The sequence below is a fragment of the Mustela putorius genome, unplaced genomic scaffold, assembly GCF_011764305.1.
Source record: "Mustela putorius furo isolate JIRA1106 unplaced genomic scaffold, ASM1176430v1.1 tig00000275_pilon_pilon_pilon, whole genome shotgun sequence".
Taxonomy (NCBI): Eukaryota; Metazoa; Chordata; class Mammalia; order Carnivora; family Mustelidae; genus Mustela; species Mustela putorius.
Window position 1 is genome coordinate 27,165,221 of NW_025421341.1, and position 22,135 is coordinate 27,187,355.

The 22,135-nt window shown below is 43.9% G+C and overlaps 1 protein-coding gene across 2 annotated transcripts in view; it reads right to left on the minus strand.

The window, feature by feature from the left end:
* WDFY1 (WD repeat and FYVE domain containing 1) overlaps window positions 1-16,382 on the minus strand; it is a 42,351-nt gene extending 25,969 nt beyond the window's left edge. Inside the window, exons 1-2 of one of the 2 annotated variants that reach the window (XM_013061572.2) lie at window positions 16,026-16,382; window positions 1,197-1,264 (exon numbers count right to left, since the gene is read on the minus strand). In XM_013061572.2, coding sequence (XP_012917026.2) covers window positions 1,197-1,264; window positions 16,026-16,202 — 245 coding nt within the window. In that variant the 5' untranslated portion in view covers window positions 16,203-16,382. The remainder of the gene's footprint in view (window positions 1-1,196; window positions 1,265-16,025) is intronic. The other variant, XM_004762910.3, reaches the window with a different exon arrangement.
* Between the last annotated feature and the right edge of the window lie 5,753 nt (window positions 16,383-22,135).

Consider the following 22,135-nt stretch of genomic DNA (forward strand, 5'->3'; position numbering starts at 1 on the left):
AGGCGCTCCGAAGGACGACCCAGACGGATTCCTCGGAACTTGCTGAGGAACTGGCTGTTCTGTGTTTGTAACACACTCTACTGCCTCTGGAATGAACTTTTGAGAAAGCTGGGAACACTGTCCACAGTGTCTGCAAACAAACGGCAAGAGCTCTCTTCCTCGGAGGATCTGACCACAGCCTTCAGAAGAACAAGCATCAAGCAGGCCCCAAATCCTTTCTCTTCCTCAGGGGTCTTCCGAACACCAAAACCATTAACGGAGGAAAATTCCTCATTAAGGACCAACATCACACGGGGGAGTGAGGAGCGATGATGCCTTCCATGTGGCCATTTGGGATAGCAGGGCCCAACTCCAGAGTGGGCCCAGGGGCATCCAGGACTCTGCCCAGGGCTTTTTTTCCAAGAAAGGAGGAAGAGAAGGAGGGGCAGGGACGGATGGCAAGGCTGCTCATATCCGCAGGAAGGGCTGGAACTTCGGTGTGATTTTATGTCACTGCCTCTCAGGGCTCTTTTAAAATCGCAGTGCAAAAGCTTTATCTTCTGGATTTATTTTGTGAACCACTGAACTACTGAGAAAATTCTCCATGCAGAATGGATTATACTTCAGACGCAATCTCTCAGTTTGTGAAAAGGGTGAGCAGAAGGCAGAAGGCGGGTTATGAGGGCATGGGAGTACACAGCTCTTTTTTAGTGCTAGGCTCGGCCACTTCCAAGCACACAGTCATTCTGAACACAGGCTGGCAAAACAAAAACAAAGGAAAACCTGGGGGCGGACGCCCCTCCCCGTGCCTCTCCTTGTTTTTTAGTTTTGCTCAAGTCAGCTTTAGGTAAGCCAGCAGACCTAACTTCCTTTGCAAAAGAAAAGGAGTCTTCCTGCAGCTTAGCACAGTCTGTTGGAGTATTAGGCAACTAAGAAACCCATTGTGAAATCTCGTAGCACTTTTTTTAAAAAAGATTTTATTCATTTATTTATTTTTGTTGGGGGGTGCAGGAGAGCAGAAGGGAATCTCAAGCAGACTCCCTGCTGAGCAGATCTCACAACCCTGATATAAAGACCTGAGCCGAAATCAAAAGTCAGATGCTTAACTGACAGCCACCCAGGCACCACTCTAGTAGCACTTTTTAATCAAGCACTTTGAACTCTGAATCACCAAAGGCATTAGACATACTTCCCGCGAGAACAGTTCTGCTACTCACAGGCCATGGTGTGGTAAATGCTGGGCCAGTACTGACCACTGTCTCTTTTCAGCCATACTCGGATGGTTCTGGAGAGAAAAGAATGGAAGAGCAGTCTTTAGCAACTTCATCCCATTTGTGCTCCAGGGAAATATAATTATTTACTTTATTTTCAATCCTGTTTCCCAACTGACCTTATAACATCGATCAGTTGGGCAAATTAGGGAAATACAGCAGCACCCGCAAGTAAAGCACACAGTACCTTATATACAAACCATGCGTGCACGCACCTCACAGGCACACACACACGGACACACACACACCATATCTAGCTACACATCTATGCCCATATATGGCAAGTTACGTGGCAGCGATGAGTCAGAATTTCAAGTAATTTTAATAATATGGAAAATCTTATTATATAAAAATATATGATGAAAACTGCTGCTTTTCTTAGTAAAAAACAAACTATGCAAACTTGGTCGCCTGCCATCTGAGCCAAATGAGGGGAGCAGAAGACATAAACAGAAAGAGAACGCTTCTGGAGAACCGGGAGAGATGTGCAGAGCCCATACTGCTGCTGGTTCCCGATAATTCCTGGTCTTCCTGCCCCGGGGGAGGAAGTCATCCCACGCCAGGTCTCTGGGCCTTTCCTTTCATCAGAACCCGCATAGGGAGATGAGGAAATCCTGCACACAGGCAGGAAAATGACAAATGACCAAAATAGCCAAAGTTTAATATTCTGGCTTATCATGTCAGAAGAACAATAAGGAACACTAGGGCTCTTCCTACTCCACTCGCAGAAGCTCCTCAAAGCTCCAGGTCCCTTCCTCTTCCCAGTGCTGGGGATGCTCACTGCCTCTCCCCACACAGGCTGACTCTGCTTCTGTGCTGAGTCCCACCCATCCCAAGGCCCCTGACTGTTAGCTCCGTCACAGTCACGCTAGGATTTCTAACAGCAACGCAGATTCTCATACACAGTTGGCACTGATTAAATCTCCGCACCTTAAGTTAAAATACGTAAGTCTAAATGTTGACATGATCTGTCTTCATTTTGTTTGGCATTCAAGACAAGTGTGACTAGTCCATGAGGATAAAAATCAGAATGGTGTTGCTTCCAGGGGAGGAAGACAAAAGGGAATTGCAGCAACTTTCAGGGTAATGATAAGGGCTCTGGGGAGTTGGTTTCATGAGTACATGCATTTGTCAGGACTGACCCAACTACAGTTCAGATCTATACAGATTACTGTATATAATTAGATTGCAATAAAGACTAGATGTTGACCTTCATTCATCCAAATAAATAGGAGGACCTAGCAGCAGAGTGGGCAAATGACTACTTTGTATATGAACTGGATACAGGCCTCTGCTAGGAGAAGCCATGTGTACCACACGCCAGCTGCCAGCCACTGCTGATTGGTCACAATGGAACCTTTACCAACTTTCTCCACATCCCACCCCTGATCACAACTGGCTAGACCAGAAATGGGGAGTCTGATCCTAGCTGGTCCAATCAGCTCCTCCCTGGGGAAACTGGGAACAGGGACAGAGAAAAATAGATCAGTATCTCTGATAGTTGAAACGACTGTTTCTTGTCACATACTGTTTTCTAATTTGGATGCAGAATGCTGCACATCAAAAAAAAGGGAAAGAATGAAGTCAATCTATTAAAAGAAGCAGAAGCAATCTAAAGAGGGTCCAGGTAAAAGGCCCTCATGCCCTAGACTGAGCTATTTCCCTAGTCTGCTGTTCTTTGAGGCAGATACTGCAGCATCCTTACCAGAAACACTCTCAATAGCTTAAGTCAGCCTGAGTTACTTCTGTTGTTGGCAATCAAGCAGATATTAATACAGGACATCTACCTGATGACACCAAGAATACCAAACCCAGTTTCTTCAGTTGAGCACCATTAAACAAGCTCCTATGTGTTGAGGTTCACAAGGCAGGATAATCAGGCAGACTTTCTTTCAAGGTACCTGTATTGTGACAGTAAGTTCTAAAAGTCTAAGTTCATATGCAAAATTAAACGAGAGATAAGAAAAAAGCATATAGGAAGGGACCTTTAATTTTCGTAGTTTGTAATTTCATATCCTCACAAACACACAGGCAGCTCAAAGAAGGACTCAGTGGCACATGCTCTCTCCCTCATGGGAAGAAGAGCAAAACTCAGTAGCAGAGAAGCTGACCGTGAGTGCGAAACCCTAAAGGTCAGCTCTGCCATCCAGTCACCTAACCCTGAAAAGTCCAATTTTTATTTCATGAAGTTTAGAATGATATATAAAATAGCCCAAGGTCAACATAGAAACTACCCAGACACCAGCATCTTGGGAACACAGTATTACTTCCTTTGGAGGACAAACATTAGTACTACAATTTAGTCTGCGTCCAGCTGACACACCAGAAACTGGCAGGGCTTAAATTATCTCACATGATGTTTCGTTTGAAAATCGATTACACCCGGGCTGAGAGAAGACCATCCTTGCTTGAGAATCAAGTTCCAAAACTGGCACCTGACCTTGATAGTCCGCTCTACCTCTCCATATTCACATCTTTTACCTGGAATTCTGTCCCATCTCTTTTCAAGCCTCGCTCTTCCCCCTCCTTCCACAACAATGCTAAAATCTCCCATTTCCAAGACTAAATCAAAACAATGTTAAGTTTAACACCTAACACTCCAGTACTCTACCCAGAACCAACGTATTAAACAAAGTTGTATAATTTCTACTAAATAATATAAGAATTTGTTTTGTATTGTGTTTAGAATGTCTCTTGATTGGGTAATAAATGGTTGTAATAGGCTTAAGTTGGGCTGCTTATTAAAAAAAAATCAACAAATTCGAAAGACAAAAAAAAAATTACTATTCAGTAAACTGGAAGTAAAATCTAAGTTGAGAGCAACACAATAATATAGTTTAGTAACATTTACAGGACAAAACTATTAAAAACTCCAGTATGTTATTAATAGACTATATGATCACCAAGTATCAAGATCATATTGTTTTATTTCTATTAAAAACCACTATTTTCTGCCTAGCTGAATGTCTAAACCAGTCTCTCTGAGTTAAATTAAAATATAACAGCTTAACTTTTCCTTTAATATTTTGACAAGTTTACACTCACTCACCTAAACTCATTTTTTATGCTTTGCTTGCTGCTTATTTTAGCCATTTTTATAATGGATGGGTTTTTTTTGAGATTCTAAGACCATGCCAGTCTGAAAAAAAAGTCTTTCCTTAAAACCAAAACCTTAGAAACATGTTCACCTTTGCCAGGCTCTATTTTTAAGTTATTTTAAAACAATAGTCTGATAGTTTTCCAAAGGTACTTAGAAGGGAAATGTGTCATTTCTTTCAGAGCCTACATAAAATTTTTCCAGAGGTCTCCATGCTACTGTTACCTACACTGATCTCCTGTGCCCTCCTTGTTAGAGATCCTTGGGCTTACATCTAGCTGCAGTATTTCCCAAGGGTAGGTGAGAAAAGCTGTTTCTATGTGAGACGGTCATGTGATACATGTCTGATCACACCGGATGCCCACCGCGACCATCACTTCATCTGTCTGTCATCCTTCAGCTAGGTGGATGATCTGCTTGTTTTCCAGATAAAGGAGAAGCCAAAGCTGGATGGTAAATTTTTATTTTAAGTATTTCTGACTGAAATGTGTTTAAAATGTATCGCCATGGAGGGCTAAGCAAATGAACAAGTGAAAACAGTAACAGAAATGCCATTTCTAGGGCTCTCATAATTTTCTAACAGCGCTGTAAATCGGAACTCACTCTTTGGCCAGAATTTGTTCCATATACTGAGAAAAACATTTCCTGCCTAATACGGCTGCTACCACTCCTACTAATAGTAATGGCAACAGAAAGTGATTTAGGAATTCCACACTTGGCAAGTGAGTCTGAAGAAATTATTTAATAGGAAAAAAAGAATCACACATTACTAAAAAGTTCCTATGAGCATCATTCCGAGGAGTAAAAACTGGGGGAAAATGTTAAATAATGAAATGGATTAATGTCATATTAATTCAACAGTTGACATAACCATTACAAATAGTTCTGAAAATCATGAGTTCAGATAAGCTACTGAATTAGTATGCTTACGCAGTCATCAAAAATAGCTGCAAAGGGGCGCCTGGGTGGCTCAGTGGGTTAAAGCCTCTGCCTTCAGCTCAGGTCATGATCTCAGGGTCCTGGGATGGAGCCCCGCATCGGGCTCTCTGCTCAGCGGGAAGCCTGCTTCCTCCTCTCTCTCTGCCTGCCTCTCTGCCTACTTGTGATCTCTGTCTGTCAAATAAATAAATAAAATCTTTAAAAAAAATAGTTGCAAAGACTATGAACCCATGAGAAAATGTTATGAAATGTTCATTTTTTTGTTAAAAAAAAAAAAAGCATAATGTAAAATGATGTATCTAACTGTTGTAATTAGGCTGGGAACACGCCTTTGAAGCAGCCGATCGAGGCCTTCGGCTCCCTTTCGGGGAGAGGGGGAGGTCCTGGAGCCCTGAGACTCGGAGAACTCCAGGGTCCCCAACCTCTACTAGGTAAGCAGAAGAACAAGCGAACCATTAAACAACTCTTCACGAGCCCTCAGGCACTCAAGGATGTTATCTGTTCAACTTCAAGGCAGCTATCTAAATGTGAAGACTGGGGACCCCTGGGGTGGCTCAGCCAGTTAAGCATCTGCCTTCAGCTCTGGTCTTGATCCCAGGATTCTGGGATCAAGCCCCGAGTCAGGATCCCAGCTCAGCGGAGAGTCTGCTTCTCCCTCTGCCCCTCACCCCACTTGGGCTCTCTCTCTTTTAAGTAAATAAAATTTTAAAAATCAATCAATAAATAAACGCAAAGACTATGCAATCCCTACGAATGCATCCGTTAAATCACTCCCAACAGGAGCTAACAAGGCTGAGGAGTGACACAGGCCTCGGACTGACGCTCCAGGGCGAGCGCAGGCTCTAGAATCCGAGGCATCTCCAAGCAGGCTGCAGCCACTTCTCTTCAGTAAGGCAGAGCCTAAGAGGTTCTGGTCATCCCTCCCTGACAGTTCTTCTCTGAGGCAGATTCTGTCTTCAACAGACACTCCTGCCACCGGTGAGGCCTTGAAGTCTGGAGCTTGTCGCACCCCCATCAAGTCTAGTCAGGGATCTGATGCCTGGAGGAGGTCCTTGCAGAGGGCCACACACGCCCAGAGCTAAGAAGGAGACACGGACCCACGGCCTGGGACTCAAGGACTAGAAGTGCTATGTGGACACAACCTTGAGAATGTCACCCCCCCCCCGCCGCCAGGAGAAGTGAGCAAGGGGCACAGGTGGGTGAAGGAATCAGACGCAGAAAGGCAGGAAAGAGAAGACCCCAAAAGACTCAGGGCCACAAGGCCTGAAAGACACAAGGCAACACACCGTGCCTCATGATAAATGTGCCCCTGCTTGACTTCTTCTAAGTTCACAGCAAGTGAATTGTAATGGCAGATAAAGCTACTTCGTATATTCTAGAAACACATCGGGATCCAAGAAAGGCTACTGTCGGTTGAGAACATGATGTCATATCCTCATGGCAATGACGACAGCTAAGACCTCCATTTTATACTTAGCAAAAGTAAGGAGAGTCAAAGTCCTAAAATCAAACAAACCAACATCAGTTTGTCTGGTTGTTTTGTCCAATTTTATTGCTCTTTTATCAGAGGATGATGAAAATTTCACATTTCAAAACATTACAAAAGTAAATAATTCAAAGCTGAGCAGCTTTTATATGGTAAATAAAGAACAATTTTTAAAAAAAAAACCCTTTTTAGAAAATGCTACATTTTATCCTCCAAAGCAGTAATCTCTAAACAATAAGGAAACATGAAGAATTAAGTAACTTTTTCCCTCCAAACAAATCTAGAGTGTGGAAAAGTCTAGGTCTAACTTCGAAGCTCTTATTTGGTACAAAGAAATCCTGACTTCCATGCTAAACAGGAACAGTGACTTAACAAAATTTCCCTTGACTAACACGTATTTTGGGTTTTGTTTCAAATTTTCATTTACATTCTAGCTAATATACAGCGCAATACTGGTTTCAGGAGAATTCATCCCTTACATACAACACCCAGGGCTCATCACAAGTGGGCCCCTTAATCCCCATCACTCATCTAGCCCACCCCTTACCCCCCTCCCTCCAGGCACCCTCAGTTCGTTTTCTATGGTTAAAAGTCTCTTACAGTTTGCTTCCCTCTCTTTTTTTTCCCTTTCCATATCTTCATCTGTTTTTTTCCTTAAATTCTACATATGAGTGAAATCATTCAGTATCTGCCTTTCTCTGACTTATTTTGCTCAGCGTAATACACTCTAGCTCCAACCATGTCATTGCAAATAGCAAGACTTCCTTCTTTGTAATGGCCAGTGTTCCGTTATATACATCATATGTATATAAAAAAATATACACACACACACACATACACACACCTTCTTTAACCATTCATCAGTCAATGGGCACTTATTTTTAGAATAAAATAAGCTAGAGAAGAGAAAAAGTTATTAAGAAAATCAAACTGAAAACACATTTATAGTACTATACTATAAGAAATCCACACAGAAGTGGCCCGCACAGTCCAAAGTCATGTTGTTCAAGAGTCAACTGTACTTGCTGTTTTAAGCCACTGAATTTTGAAGTGGTTTGTTTCATAGCAATAACTTAGTGATACGATGCTATCTGTTCCAAAAATAGAATACCCTCCTTTTTTTTTTTTTTTAAAAAAGATTTTATTTATTTATCTGACAGAGAGAGAGAGAGAGAGAGAAAGCAGGCACACACAAGCAGGGGGAGTGGCAGTCAGAAGGAGAAGCAGGCTCCCCACCAAGCCAAGAGCCTGACACAGGGCTGGATCCCAGGACCAGAGATCATGATCTGAGCCAAAGGCAGACGCTTACCTGACTGAGCCAACCAGGTGCCCCTAAATACTCTGAAGAATACTTAGGATTCTGACCTTAAAATGAAGGATAAAAATAGCATATGGCCTTTACTGAGTATCAAGGATTTAAAAGTACTGAATAAACACTCATTAAAAGCCAGTTGAAAATGTAGGAAATCACAAGCATTTATAAAACCTCATCTGCTTAAACTGGAAAGAGGAGGAATGAAGATAGATTCCAAAGCAATGGCTCTCCAACCCGAAAGCATCTTGTGGGAGTGCAGATCAGTATCACTTTTAAACCTAAAACTCCGTGAGACAGACATCTGGATTCAATACAGTTTATTTTCCAATACGATTACCTGAAAATCAGGCCCACACTTTGATAAATAGATTGAAAAAGCACACCAGTGCTTTGGTAAAATCACAAGGCCAAATTCTGTCTAGACCGACACATCAGCATTTCTAAAACCAGTTGTTGTTTCGTTTTGAAGTAGGCTCAGTACCCAGCGCTGTGCCCCAGGCTTGATCTCATGACCCTGAGATCAAGACCCAGTCTAAACTCAGGCGTTGGACGCCCACATGACTGAGCCACCCAGGCACCCCTTTTTAAATTTCTCAAAAAACACCCTAATTATCCCAAAACAGCTAAATGGAAGCAATTCAACCATTTTTACATTATAAACTGATAAACGAAGATTACTCAATTAACCAATTAAACACAGAATACAGAGGACAGCATATGTTACAAATTAAGCCCAAGTCCTGTTATTTTTAAACTCTTACACTAGTTACGTTTGAGGAAATCTGATTTCCCAGTCACTTTTAGGACTGCTGATACTATTTCATGTCTTGATAAATCATCAAACATTTCTGTTACTTTCAGCAAAGGATATTCTTCCCTACTCTAACTACCTTCCAGGGCTACAGACACCAAGTGTAACTCTGGAAGCCTCAGTGCCTTCTCTAACATCAGGATGCTAGCCTACAAGAGAAGGAAAAGGATATGGTCATCAGTGCAGTCTGCTTTTACCAAGTAAATAGCAGTTTCCTTTCAGCCAAGTCTCCTGAACTCTGCCCTCTTCATTCCTGCTGTGGAAAGAGGCCTTTCTCCTTTGGTAACAAAAAGGGGAAACACTAGATTTTTATTGAACTGACTATCTTAACAGAAAGGCAAGGAAACCACCATTTTTTCCCCCCAAGGAAAATTAGATTGGCTGAGAAAAATTTAAATTTCCATCTCCTTCTACAGTCTAGGAAAGGAATTCTGAACAGCTTTAACTCCCCGTGATGATGACGCTTGGACTCCTGACTTTGTCATAGGCAGATTTCTAATCCCAAGAGGAAGGCCACTTACATGGCACGTCCAGCAGCTCTTAAATGAGGAATGCCTCTCCAGAAGTCAGACGGATGGTTTTCTACCTGCACATGTTTTCTTTTTTACTTGAGGAACCATTCCTGTTGTTACCTGCTCACTGTTAGCATCAAAATGATTTTTGGTGACCTCTGTGCTACCAAGAAGGCTAAAGAGCCATCAGAACCTCTAGCAGTAGAAGCACTCCAGGCAGGAGGCGTCAACAGAGGGTCCATTAAACACTTCAACTTAGGGGAAAAATAAAGTCCAAACTCTATCCAAACTCTATCCATTCTACACATCTCGAAACACAAGGTTAAACTAACCCCCCAAGAGCAGAGTTTGAGGCACTCAGGAAGAGCAGCCTCATTTCCAATTCTGTTCCACGCTTCTTTCTTCCTACCAGGTCTGTTTATTGATTCCTTCAAACTAACAGCTGAGAGACCACCGCCTACTTGCTTTCCATCTGGGAGAAGTTTCTAAAAGCAGGGGTACAGAGTCGCTAATGAGCCTCCTGGGAGACAATACTTTACATGTGTGGTCAGAAGTCAATGCTGGAGGAATGGAGCACTTTCTGCGTGACTCTACACAGGGTTAGGACTCCCAGAAGCTCAAGCCACTTTCCTCTGGACTCCGCCCCTTACCTTTCCTTCACCTGTTCTATGTCCTTTCGCTGTAATAAACTATGGCCGTAAGGACGACCATATGCTAGCAGTCCTCCTGATGAATCAATGAACTGATGGGTGGTCTTGGGGCCCCCGAACACAGCAGGGCAAAGATTTTATAACAGAAAACTCATGACTGAAATGACTCCTGACCAAGATGGAAATGATGAGAAGACATGACTCAAAGACAGTTACAAGAACTTGGGCTTGTAAGTGACTCCCCAGATTGTTATTGTGCTACTTCATACAGAATGTTTTTTATTTACACACATACACATGCAAAGCAAACTCTTTAGCTTTTGATGAGATTAAAATAATTCCATGGGAAATAATAACAGCCAACACATACACAGTGCCTTCCCTGCGCTGGCCACTGTTCAATGCACTTTGCATCTTAATTAACCCAGTTTCGAGGCAGATTCTTCCCCCATTTTGCAGATGAGAAAACTATGGCACAGAAAGAATAAGGAACCCGCCCCGGGTCACACGGCTGGGATTCAATCTCAGGCATTCTGATCCAGAATCCGCTCTCGACTATGCTATAAAAAGAAAGTGATCCTCACAGTAAAGGGCCACCCTGACAACAGAGGAATAAATGCTTCCTGCCTTCTCGCTTCTTCATTTTATTTTCTAACACAAATCAAAGAGTCTACTTTTAGGCACTGTGTGACAACAAAAACACAGCAGTTAACACTCCGGGTTTCTGTAAAAGCCAACAGCTTCCAGCTATGCCAGGCTTTCTCTGAAGTGTAACACTTAAAAATCAAGTTGTTGATTCAAAATTGCTTCCATGTGAACAGTCAGTAAATATGTAATTTTCCCCTCAAACTACCTTAATATGCTTAGAAGTTTCTAAAAGGAAGCAAGTACGTCAACATAACAGCTGTAAGAAACGCAGATGTACCCATATATGTTAAAAGTTGGATTTCTCTAATTGTTAGGGATTACCAGCCTAAGGGCAACGTCCAAAACAGACGAGATCTGCCTTTGTTTGACTGTGGCCAGGAAACTGAGTTCCTAGCAGAAATCGATCATGGCCCCCAGACCCTGATGCAAGGGCATAAGCGTGTTCATCCTCCAACTGTCTTCCAAACACGAACACGGCAGGACGGCAGCCTTGCCTTACTTCTAAGGCTTTATCATAAAGTTTTGTCTTTTAAAAATTCTACCCTTCCACTGACTCTTAAGAAATTTTTGGTGCAGTCCGTAGGAAAAGAAAAAGTTCAAAAGGCAAATGTGTCCAGGGAAAGCGTTTCTCGCCGTCTAACCACATTGCAGTTCTGTTCAGAAAGCTGAGTCTCGTTTTCTGTTCAGGAAAATGATTGCTGCAGTTCAAGTTCCTAAACTGACCACTCAGGTTAGTACTTTTACTTTCACAGTTTCCTGACTCGAGAGAGAGACAGTCTGTCCTATTTTACTGATTCAAGAATTTATTTTATTTTATTTTTTTTAAGCTTTACAAACGTAGCGTACTCGGCAAGCAGAAAAACAGCAGTTCCCAAGTTCAGACAATTGCAAACTAAAGTTAAAAACACCAATTCAGGTCTAGTGTGACAAAGGAGTTTGGGGTAATTATGACTCTAACAAAATCTACATGAATGCACACAAGAGAGGAGTTCCCATTTTCTGTTAACCCTTTGTGGTACAGGAACTCCAACATTTCGGATCAGACCCCTAAGCTCACAGACCAAACCATTTCCAGTGACTCCAGGTACAATGGAATTAGGCTCAGTGTTCCACATGAGTTTAACACTCTTTGAGGGGATTGTGTGTTTTCAGATTTGTCGTACATAGGTTGGTTTTATTTATTTTTTATTTTTTTAAAAGATTTTATTATTTGACAGACAGAGAGATCATAAGTAGTTAGAGAGGCAGGCAGAGAGAGGGGGAAACAGGCCCCTGCTGAGCAGAGAGCCTGATGCGGGGCTGGATCCCAGGACGCTGGGATCATGACCTGAACCGAAAGCAGAGGCCTAACCCACTGAGCCACCCAGGTGCCCCCTCCCAGTTTGGTTTTAATGGGAAATCGATGGGTACATATAAATGACTCCAGGTAAATATAGCCCAGAAACTGACAGAAAAGAAGGCAAAGTATACAGTGCTCACCCCCAGTGGGCCTACACAGGCAAGCACCAGGACAAGTAACTCTGATAGAAAGTGGTTCTCAAAGTGGGGTTCCTGGACCAGCAGCATCAGCATCAACATCACAGGGAACTTGGAAGAAAGGCAATCTCTCAAGCCCCACCCCAGCCTCAGTGTCAGAATCTGATACAGGCTCAAGTTTGAGAACCACTGTCGAGAAAGACCAGATAAATAATTACATGAAGCCCAACCCAGGGTATCTCAAACACGGCACTACTGATATCTGGGGCTGGTAATTCTTTTCGTGAGGTACCTGGTTTCCTGCGCTTTACAGGATGTTGTGCCCCATCTCTGGCCTCTACCCACTAGATGCCAGCAATACCCTCCTCCAGTTGCGACAACCAAAAGGTCTCCAGACCCTGCCAAACTGCCCTGTGGGCCCAAACCACCCTCTTTGAGAACCACTGGCCTAGTTTAGAAAACTGGACACTAACTTCAGGTGACCCTCATATCTTTCACTTTTCCTCTCAAAATGCTCTCAAGCCAGTTCCCGCTGCTTTCAGCATTTATAAAACGAATTAACTTTAGCTGGAACCTACTTTAAATGTTAAGAGTTAGTGTTCTGAGCATTAAAGCAGAAGTTATACAGGAAAGGTGTAAGCTTTGTCTAAAAAAAAAAAAAAAACTAAAAGAAGGAAGGATAATTGAATCATAGCAAAAGGTAGCATTTTACACTTGCTGCTGGAACAGTCGATCGGTGACGGATACTGCCTGGATTCACTTTGCCCAAACACACAGCTGGATGATGGCAGAAAGAACCAGAGCCTCCCAATCAGACCTGGGTTCAAATCTTCATCCAATCACTTACTAGCTATAAGGCCTTGGGGAGTGACTTCAGGATCCTTTATGCCTCCATTTCCTAAACATTAAAGGCCCACTGCAGTGGGATGCATAAACCCACTGTCTGTTCCAAAAACCCCCAGCAGGGCCTGGGGACAACCCCTGAGGTTACATGCACGGCTGCTTCTGCAGGAGAATGCATGAGCACTCACACAGCATGGGATAAATAAAGAGTACAGTCTAGTCTCTTCAGGCCAAGTTTTTGCACCAGTGAGTTTTCAGGCCCAGTTTACAAACAAACAAACTAACCCACCTGTGACTTTTAGAATACACTGAATTTTGGAGCTACTGAAAAGCTTAAAGGTTAGCCATTGTTATTTCCAAAGTATAAATTCTGATCACATCACCTGCTTTGCAATCTCATGGTTCCTCAAAACCGGCAAACTGAAATCCAATTCCTAAGAGTGGAGCACAAGGAAGGCCCTTCCAAAACTGGACACTAGGCCCTCCAGCTCTCAGGACTCTCCCCTGCCATGGCTACTCATACACCTTTTGCTCTGATCACCTAGATGTAACGGTGGTCCTTCATCACATCCTGTTCTTTCCATCTGCCTGGTGCAGGGCTGTGCACCCTCTTTCCTTCACACAGCCCACTCCTCTATCCAGTGACATCTCTCCTGAGGCTTTCCTTGAACCCTGGCCCTCAAGGACACTCTTTCCTCTGTGTCTCCCCAACACCCTGAAAGCTGAGAGCACAGGGCCACCTCCTCACCGGTCTGTCCAGCTCTTTGGAAACAGAGATTTTGGCATCACTGCCGCTCTACCCCACAGATCCAGCCCAATGTCTAATAAATGCTTGTTTGATGAATAAGGGTGGTCAGTATTCTGTTTCCCTAATATGCTGGTTCCATCAGGTCAAGGGCCATAAAAATCAATGAATCAGAAGTCAGGAGGGCAGATGCTGTGACTTTTCACCCCTGCTCTACTACCCAAGCCTGGACTCAATAGGTACAGTATTTCCAAATCTATAAATCAATGAATATATGAATGTATGAATGAATGAATGAAGAGGATGGCACACATATATGACAATGTAAAGATGCAGCAGCACATCCAACAACAACAAAAACCCATTGCCAAGTGTTTTCATAAATTTGATAAAGTAAGGCACCTGCTCAAAAATGTCCTACCTTCAAGGAAGCTCCAGGGGGCCTGAAACACAAATGAAAAACACAAGACTCCAAGCATCATCTGGTCCAGTCATCAGCAAGGGCCCTGCTGTGCCCCAGTGAAAAAATGAGCTGATCTAAGGCTCCCCCAGAACATTTCAGTCCCAGAGCAGCTAAGTAATCACTTTCCATAAAACATTTATCAGCACTGCTCCTGGCCAGTAATCTCAAATATTCAGCAATTTATCCAACATGCATGAGTCACGGTATTTTACTAAATAAGATAGCTAAGTTTTATAAAATGTTGTCTGCATCTAAGTTCATATCATGCAAATATCATTATTGTGTCCTTTGCCCCCCCCCCCACCACGTTCCCTTCTTCTCCCTCTGGCTCATGCTCCCACCCCCTTCTTCCTTTCCCTTACAGCTTCTGCACACCAACACCCAGGTCTTTCCACTGCTCCCCACCTCCTCTGAAGTTAGCTACATGCAAATAAACTGGAGAGACTACTGCCTGCTTACAATAAAAGGCCTCAAAAAGCAAAATACAAAGGTCAAGTAGGCACTGGAGGCTTCAGGTTTTCTCTTCCCAATCAGGGCAGGCCTCTCAACAGTACTTCAAAAGCTATGACTGCGGAGGGCTGGACTATGCTGTTAGCTCTAAGGGGACAGCAAGTACCTCCCATCTTCCAGAAGGCCTTTATGACTTTTGAAATATCACCACTTAAGAGCACTCCTTGTAGCAAGGAAACACAATTTCACTCTGCAAACATCTGTCATTTCCTCCAAATTCCCACCGTAAAGCCACAAACCTTTTAAACATTTAAGGTTTTAAAAACACTAAAGTTTTAATACAAATAATATGTCTTCAATCCAATCACACAGCCCTGGGCCGACCAATGAGCTGGAAAGAAGTGACTTTAGGTGCATAGAGACATGCTTTAGCTATGAGTTTAATTCTTTATGGCAAGTGATACTGGTTTTCCATTAACGGTGGAAAATAAATTTTTCCTTGAAATAAAAGCATCTAACCTTTTCAAAGATAAATCTCTTTTACAAAACAAAACAAAACAAAAACACCCAAAAAACTATGTAGTAAATAAGAGTTCAGATGGTAATAGCAGCTGTAAAAAAAAAAGTAATAATAACTGATCTAGGGAGCTGGTGCTGTGCGAAAAGAGTTGTCAACCCCAGAGCAGAGAAGTAAGAGAGTGAAAGCCCCGGAGTTCTGCTGAGAGCAGGGAATCCCTGGCACTGCCGCCAGTGCTCCTGGCTCCAAGGCTTGGAACTGACCGCCGAGGTCCAAGCACCCCCCACCCCCACCCCATAGAGGTCGCGACGCTTTCGAGGAGCAAGCAAAACCCCACAAAGGAGAGCAGGAACGGGAGTCCCGCACTGGAAGGGGCGCGGTGGGACGGGGTTGCGAGGCTGGAAAGGGTGAGGATCCCGAGACAGACAGGCGAGGTGGGGGGGGTCACTGACTGAAGGGGCTCAAGGGGACGAGGGTCCCGGGCTGGAGGGGCGGGTCCGGGGTCCGGGCTACAAGGGGGGGGGTGTCCCGGGCTGGGGGGTTCGGTGGGGGTTCCCGACTGAAGGGGCGCACCGGGACTGGGGTCCTGGGCTGGAAGTACGCCGTAGGACCGCGGGGCGGTCGGGAGGAGCGCGGTGGGACCAGGGTCTGGAGCTAAAGGGTGAAGATCCCGGACTGGAGCGGCGCGGCGCCATCCCGGGGGTCGAGGACGCCCCCACGCGGAGAGGGAGACCTCCGACCCTACTGCCCCCACACCCCGTCGCCTGCGGAGTACGGGCCGCCCCGATCGCGTCTCGGCCGGCGCACCACCCGCCGGCCCTACCTGTCTTCGCTGGCGGTGATGACGCCGTCCTCCTTGGGGATGAGCAGCGCGGCCGTGACGGCGTCCTGGTGCCCCTCGATCTTGCTCAGCAGCACCGGACGGCTGCTCTGCGGCCTGGAGTGGATCTCGGCCGCCATGTTCGCGCGGCGGCGGCGGCCTCCCCGGCGGGCGGCCCATCAGCTGACGGCCGGGCGGGCGGGGACGCGCGGGTTCTGCTCCGGCTCCCGGGGCCGCGTGGGCGCTGCGCCGCCGTAAGCTCCCGAGTGCTGCCGCCCCGGCCCGTATTGCCTGGGGAAGCCGCGCAGCCCAAAACTCCCAAGGCCTGCGGAGCGCCCCAGACCGCGCCTCCTGCGGACGCGAAAAGTGATAAAGGTTGAAAAGTGAAGGCATTTACCCAGGAATAGATTGAGCAGTTGGAGGGGATGAGGAATTGTCTCCCAAACCAGAGTCTTCTGGAAATAATACTACTTTGTGTTTATTCTAAGAAGCCATTGTTTGGAAGACGTTCCAAGATGCTGGAATTGTGAAAAAATATAGGGCAGTTTAAATTCCTTGAATGACAATAAGTGACACTCCTTGAGTGGTGACTATATACCAGGCACTATTCCAGTTTCTTTACACGGATTGTCTTACTTAATGCTGCTAATAAACTTTAAGAGATTGAGAGGTGAGTGTTCTTGTATTCTCATCTTAGAGACAAGAAAACTGGACCATGGAGAAGTTAAATCACTTGCTTAAACTCGCACAGTTATTAGAAAGAGGAAAGTAGCTAGCTCTAGAACTCCAGGAGTTGGCTTGGTACTCTGAGCCAGGCGCCTGCATTGCTGGCTGGTTCTTGCGGAACATAAACATTAGACAATGCCACTCTATAATCATATATAAACACAGCAAAACATGAAATTGTTCAAGCCATGAAAATGAACAAATATCCCTCTATTCTGGCCGATAAGAGCGACTCCTGTTTCTTTACCAATTACAGATTTAGCTTCTGCCTAGTCTTCCTCCCTTTGACCAAATTAAAACCTTCAATCATAGAATTATCCCCGTTTTTTAACAGCATCCAGCCCAGTCCAGAGGAAAACCCTTCTTCCTTAAACCCTCCCTGAAATCACCTAATACAAACCTAAGTCCCACAATAAGTTCTTTCATTCACCAATGCCTCATAGTTCTCATCATATGCCTTCTGCCAATTAGCAACCAACCCAACATGTTCAACTATAAATGTGTTTCCGGTAGCTTTTGGCTGGAGTACATCAGTAGCTAAGTTAAAGGGTCATGATTGGGACCCAGAAAATCATTGACTCTGGAGACCTCCCCTCTTCAACCCAAACTCCCCCCAACACTGTATTATTCTGACTAATGAATTGAAGAATTCCAATACAGTTGTGTGGTACACAGGGCTATCCAGCACTTACAACGTGACTAGTACAAATTGAGTTATGATATGGGGGCAAAATGCACACTGAATTTTAAAGACGCAGTATGAAACAAAACAAAAAGATATTTCATTAATAATTTTCCTATTGCCTACATGTTGAAATGATAGAATTTAGATATACTGAGTTAGATATTTTAAAAATTAATGTTACCTGTTTCTCACTATTTTTTAAGATAGCTAATGAATTTTAAATTACATATGTTTCACAAAATAGTCATTTGTGGATTTATTCATTTATTCAACAAACATTTATTATACACCTACTAAGGACCATACGCTGGCAAGATTAATAAGACATGGTTCTTGCAAGGCTTTTACAGTATGATGATTAGACAGGCTACTAAACGACATTTTAAAACAACACATATCTATTGAGTGCCTGCTATGAGCCAGGCACCATTCTGCATGCAGCTGTGCTCCGAAGACACAAAAATCACTTGTCCATTAGAACGTATACTCCAGTGAAAGAACCAGATAATAAAATAAATTACTAAGTTACATAGTATATTAAAAGGTGTTAAGTGCTGTGAAAAAATAAAACAGTGAAGGGTGATAAGGACGATTAAGGGTATTGCAATTTTAAACAGGGTGGTGTTGAAGATTTCAAGACACACTACACAGATTGCCTTCATAGAAGGGAGGCAGTCAGCAAACACTCTTGGCCTGCAGCTCACTCAGGGTCTGCTTCAGAAGAAGGGAGCCACCATGGCTTGGCCATGCCCTTCATGGCACAGACAAAATTCAGTAACTAAAAGAGAAAGGATTATAAAGGCCTGGCCATGTTGGTATGGTGCAGGACACACTGATAGAGCTCTCTCCCAGGTTGGATGAGGTTTTGTCAGGCCTGTATTTCAGCAGACTTCTGCTGAATCCTGTTACATCTGCCTCTCTTCACAGCTATGAGAGCTTAATAAATATCCTGCACACCAATCTCTGTCTCAGCTTCTGCCTGCAGAGAACGCAGCCTGAGGAAAGGCCCCACAGGGAAGGTGACATCTGAGCGAAGAAGGAGAGCAGGGAGCAAACCATGTAGAAATATGGAAGATCTCCTTTCCTGGAAAGGAACAGCAAGTGCTAAGGCCCTGAGGTGAGTGCAGTTTTCTAGGGCTGGCAAAGCAGCTGGTGTGGCTGGAGCAGAGTGAGCGAGGAATACAGAGAGATGAGAAAGAAGGGTCACCAGATGGATCATGTTAAGCCCTGAGGTCATGGTAAGGACTTTTGCTTTTCCTTTAAGTGAATGCTTTTCCTTTAAGCCAGTGGAGGATTTTGAAGGCAGAAAACTGCCTTAATCTGCTTTTAGTCTTAAAAGGCAAGGATGTCAGTTGGGAGGCTAATAAAATAAGGCAGTTGAGAGTTGATGATGGTTTAGCACAGACTGCAGATGGTGAGAAGACAGCAGAGTCTAGATATTTCTGGAAGGTGAAGCCAGTGAGCTTTGTTGGATGTGGGGTATGAAATAAAGAGGAGCCAGGATTTGTGGGATGACTAACCAGAGGAATGGAACAGTCTGGGGAAGGTATTTGGGCAAGAAAACAGGGAGTTTGGTTTTGGAGATATGAAGCTCGAAGGGCCTGTAGATGTCCAGGTGGAGGAGTTAGCGGATGATCAGGTACAGGAGTTTTGTACACACAACTGAAGAGCAGAGAGGCCTCTTCTGAACGTATAACATTGGAATTTGAAGGGGTGTAAATGAAGTGTACCAGGCCGCCCTAGGCGGGGTATGTTTCCTGGGCCTGGGTCCTAGAAACATGTAGTCTCATTTTGAATAACGGGACTATTATCCATTTATTGAATAAGTAAACAAATGAAAAAATAATAAACAAATTGAAAAAATAAATTCATGAATGAATTTTAAAAACTGGCTAATTCCTCAACTCTGTGACTTAGTGGTAAAAAGTCTCTGAGACCCTACATTTTTGGTTCCATAAACAATGTTCTCATTGTATTTACTGAGAAACTCTCCATACAGAGACAACTCATTTTAATATAAGTTGTTTGCTTCAACTAGATTATTAGATTATTTCTCCCATTAAGTGGACCATTACAGAAATAACAGTTTCCTGTGCTTATAATCCATTTATCTGATGAATGAATGTTCAGTGAACTTTTTTTTTTTAAAGATTTTATTTATTTGACAGAGAGAGATCACAAGTAGGCACACAGAGAGAGAGAGTACAGAGAGAGAGAGAGAGAGAGAGAGGAGGAGGAAGCAGGCTCCCTGCCGAGCAGAGAGCCCGATGCGGGACTAGATCCCAGAACTCTGAGATCATGACCTAAGCCGAAGGCAGAGGCTTAACCCACTGAGCCACCCAGGTTCCCTTCAGTGAACTTTTTTTTTTTTTTAATTTTTTAATTTTTTATAAACATATATTTTTATCCCCAGGGGTACAGGTCTGTGAATCACCAGGTTTACACACTTCACAGCACTCACCAAAGCACATACCCTCCCCAATGTCCATAATCCCACCCTCTTCTCCCAACCCCCCTCCCCCCAGCAACCCTCAGTTTGTTTTGTGAGATTAAGAGTCACTTATGGTTTGTCTCCCTCCCAATTCCATCTTGTTTCATTGATTCTTCTTCTACCCACTTAAGCCCCCATGTTGCATCACCACTTCCTCATATCAGGGAGATCATACGATAGTTGTCTTTCTCTGCTTGACTTATTTCGCTAAGCATGATACGCTCTAGTTCCATCCATGTTGTCGCAAATGGCAAGATTTCATTTCTTTTGATGGCTGCATAGTATTCCATTGTGTATATATACCACATCTTCTTGATCCATTCATCTGTTGATGGACATCTAGGTTCTTTCCATAGTTTGGCTATTGTGGACATTGCTGCTATAAACATTCAGGTGCACGTGCCCCTTTGGATCACTACGTTTGTATCTTTAGGGTAAATACCCAGTAGTGCAATTGCTGGGTCATAGGGCAGTTCTATTTTCAACATTTTGAGGAACCTCCATGCTGTTTTCCAGAGTGGCTGCACCAGCTTACATTCCCACCAACAGTGTAGGAGGGTTCCCCTTTCTCCACATCCTTGCCAGCATCTGTCATTTCCTGACTTGTTGATTTTAGCCATTCTGACTGGTGTGAGGTGATATCCCATTGTGGTTTTGATTTGTATTTCCCTTATGCCGAGTGATATGGAGCACTTCAGTGAACTTTTTTAACATGCAGTGTACATTTATTGAAACACAAAGACCAGTCATGATCTTTTTTCATCCCTTCTTAGAGAATTTGCTTCACCCAGAAATCCATCAGCTCTGTTTTATGATATGTGCCAACCTGCTATTTCCTCCCTCCTTCCCCAAAGAGAACCTTTTTCTAGGCTAATGAACCATTCAGATGTTCCCTCTTGAAAGGTTAAGCTAAGAGACCGAATCAAGTTGTATGGTCTAGCAAAGAAAAACAAGAGCTAGACGATAGTTAAGAACAGATTTTATTCTGGAACTTCTGCGATAAGGGAAAAGAGACCTTTGTGTGGAACTGAGCTCAATTCCAAATACAACATGGACCAGGGCAAATTATAGCCATGGGGGCTGGGAGGTGTCCGAGAACACTGAACTAAGTGGAAGCATCAAAGGTAAGGGTGGGGGGCAGGATTCTAGCTAAACCAACAGGATTCTTCTGAAGGCAGGCCAGGGTGATCAGGTATCACCAGGGGACAGTGGTGGGTGATGAATTTGGTTAGATATTAAGGGTAATCATATATTAAGGGTGGGGGAGCCTTTCTTTTTTTTTTTTTAAAGATTTTATTTATTTATCTGACAGAGATCACAAGTAGGCAGAGAGGCAGGCAAAGAGAGGAGGAAACAGGCTGCCTGCGGAGCAGAGAGCCCAATGCGGGGCTCGATCCCAGGACCCCGGGATCATGACCCTGAAGGCAGAGGCTTTAACCCACTGAGCCACCCAAGTGCCCCGTGGGGCAGCCTTTCTAAACTGACTTAGGATTCTTGCTGAAAGCAGGCTATGCAGTCCCAACAGACACCAAAACCTAAGGTTGAAGCCTCGTTACAAAGAGGGCATAGGGGAGTCTGACTAAAGTTTGGTCCAGGGGAGAACCTTTGCCAGAGCCTAATATTAGAGATTCTCGAGCTAAGTAGTAACATCCATGGGTCTGCGTTCCAGGGAGATGAATGAAGATGAACAGAGTCTGGGGAAGAGAGGAAGGTGCAAGATGTGTTTGGAGGTCTGGCAAGGAGGTGAGGATCACCTCAGGTAGCCGACCGCTGCTAGATGTGACACCTAGACAAAAGTGGGTGTTTGTGGAAAAAGGAATAATTGAAGACATAGTAGTCCAAGCTGGGTAACTGTGGGGGGACACTGATGCCATGAACAAGTAGAGAGACCAAAGAAACAGGTATCTTTGGGGGGCTAGATATTCAGCTTGCAACTCAAAATTGGAAAATTCTGAGAAGCCCTCCTTTGTGAATTAATATTAGAGCAAAACATTTATATGAACAGTTGGGTAGGAAAGTTTCCACTAAAAAGTGGAATATAAAGGGGGAAAGAAACCCTTATAATCCCACTGTTCTCATTTTTATATATATTTTCAGATTTTTTTTGGCGGGGGGCGGGGGGGTGCTTTAAAAAGTTTGTACTATTAGAAATCGAAATTTTGGTTAAGTCACTATCACTTCGTCTAGGGTTCCTGAAAAGAAGTTTTCTGG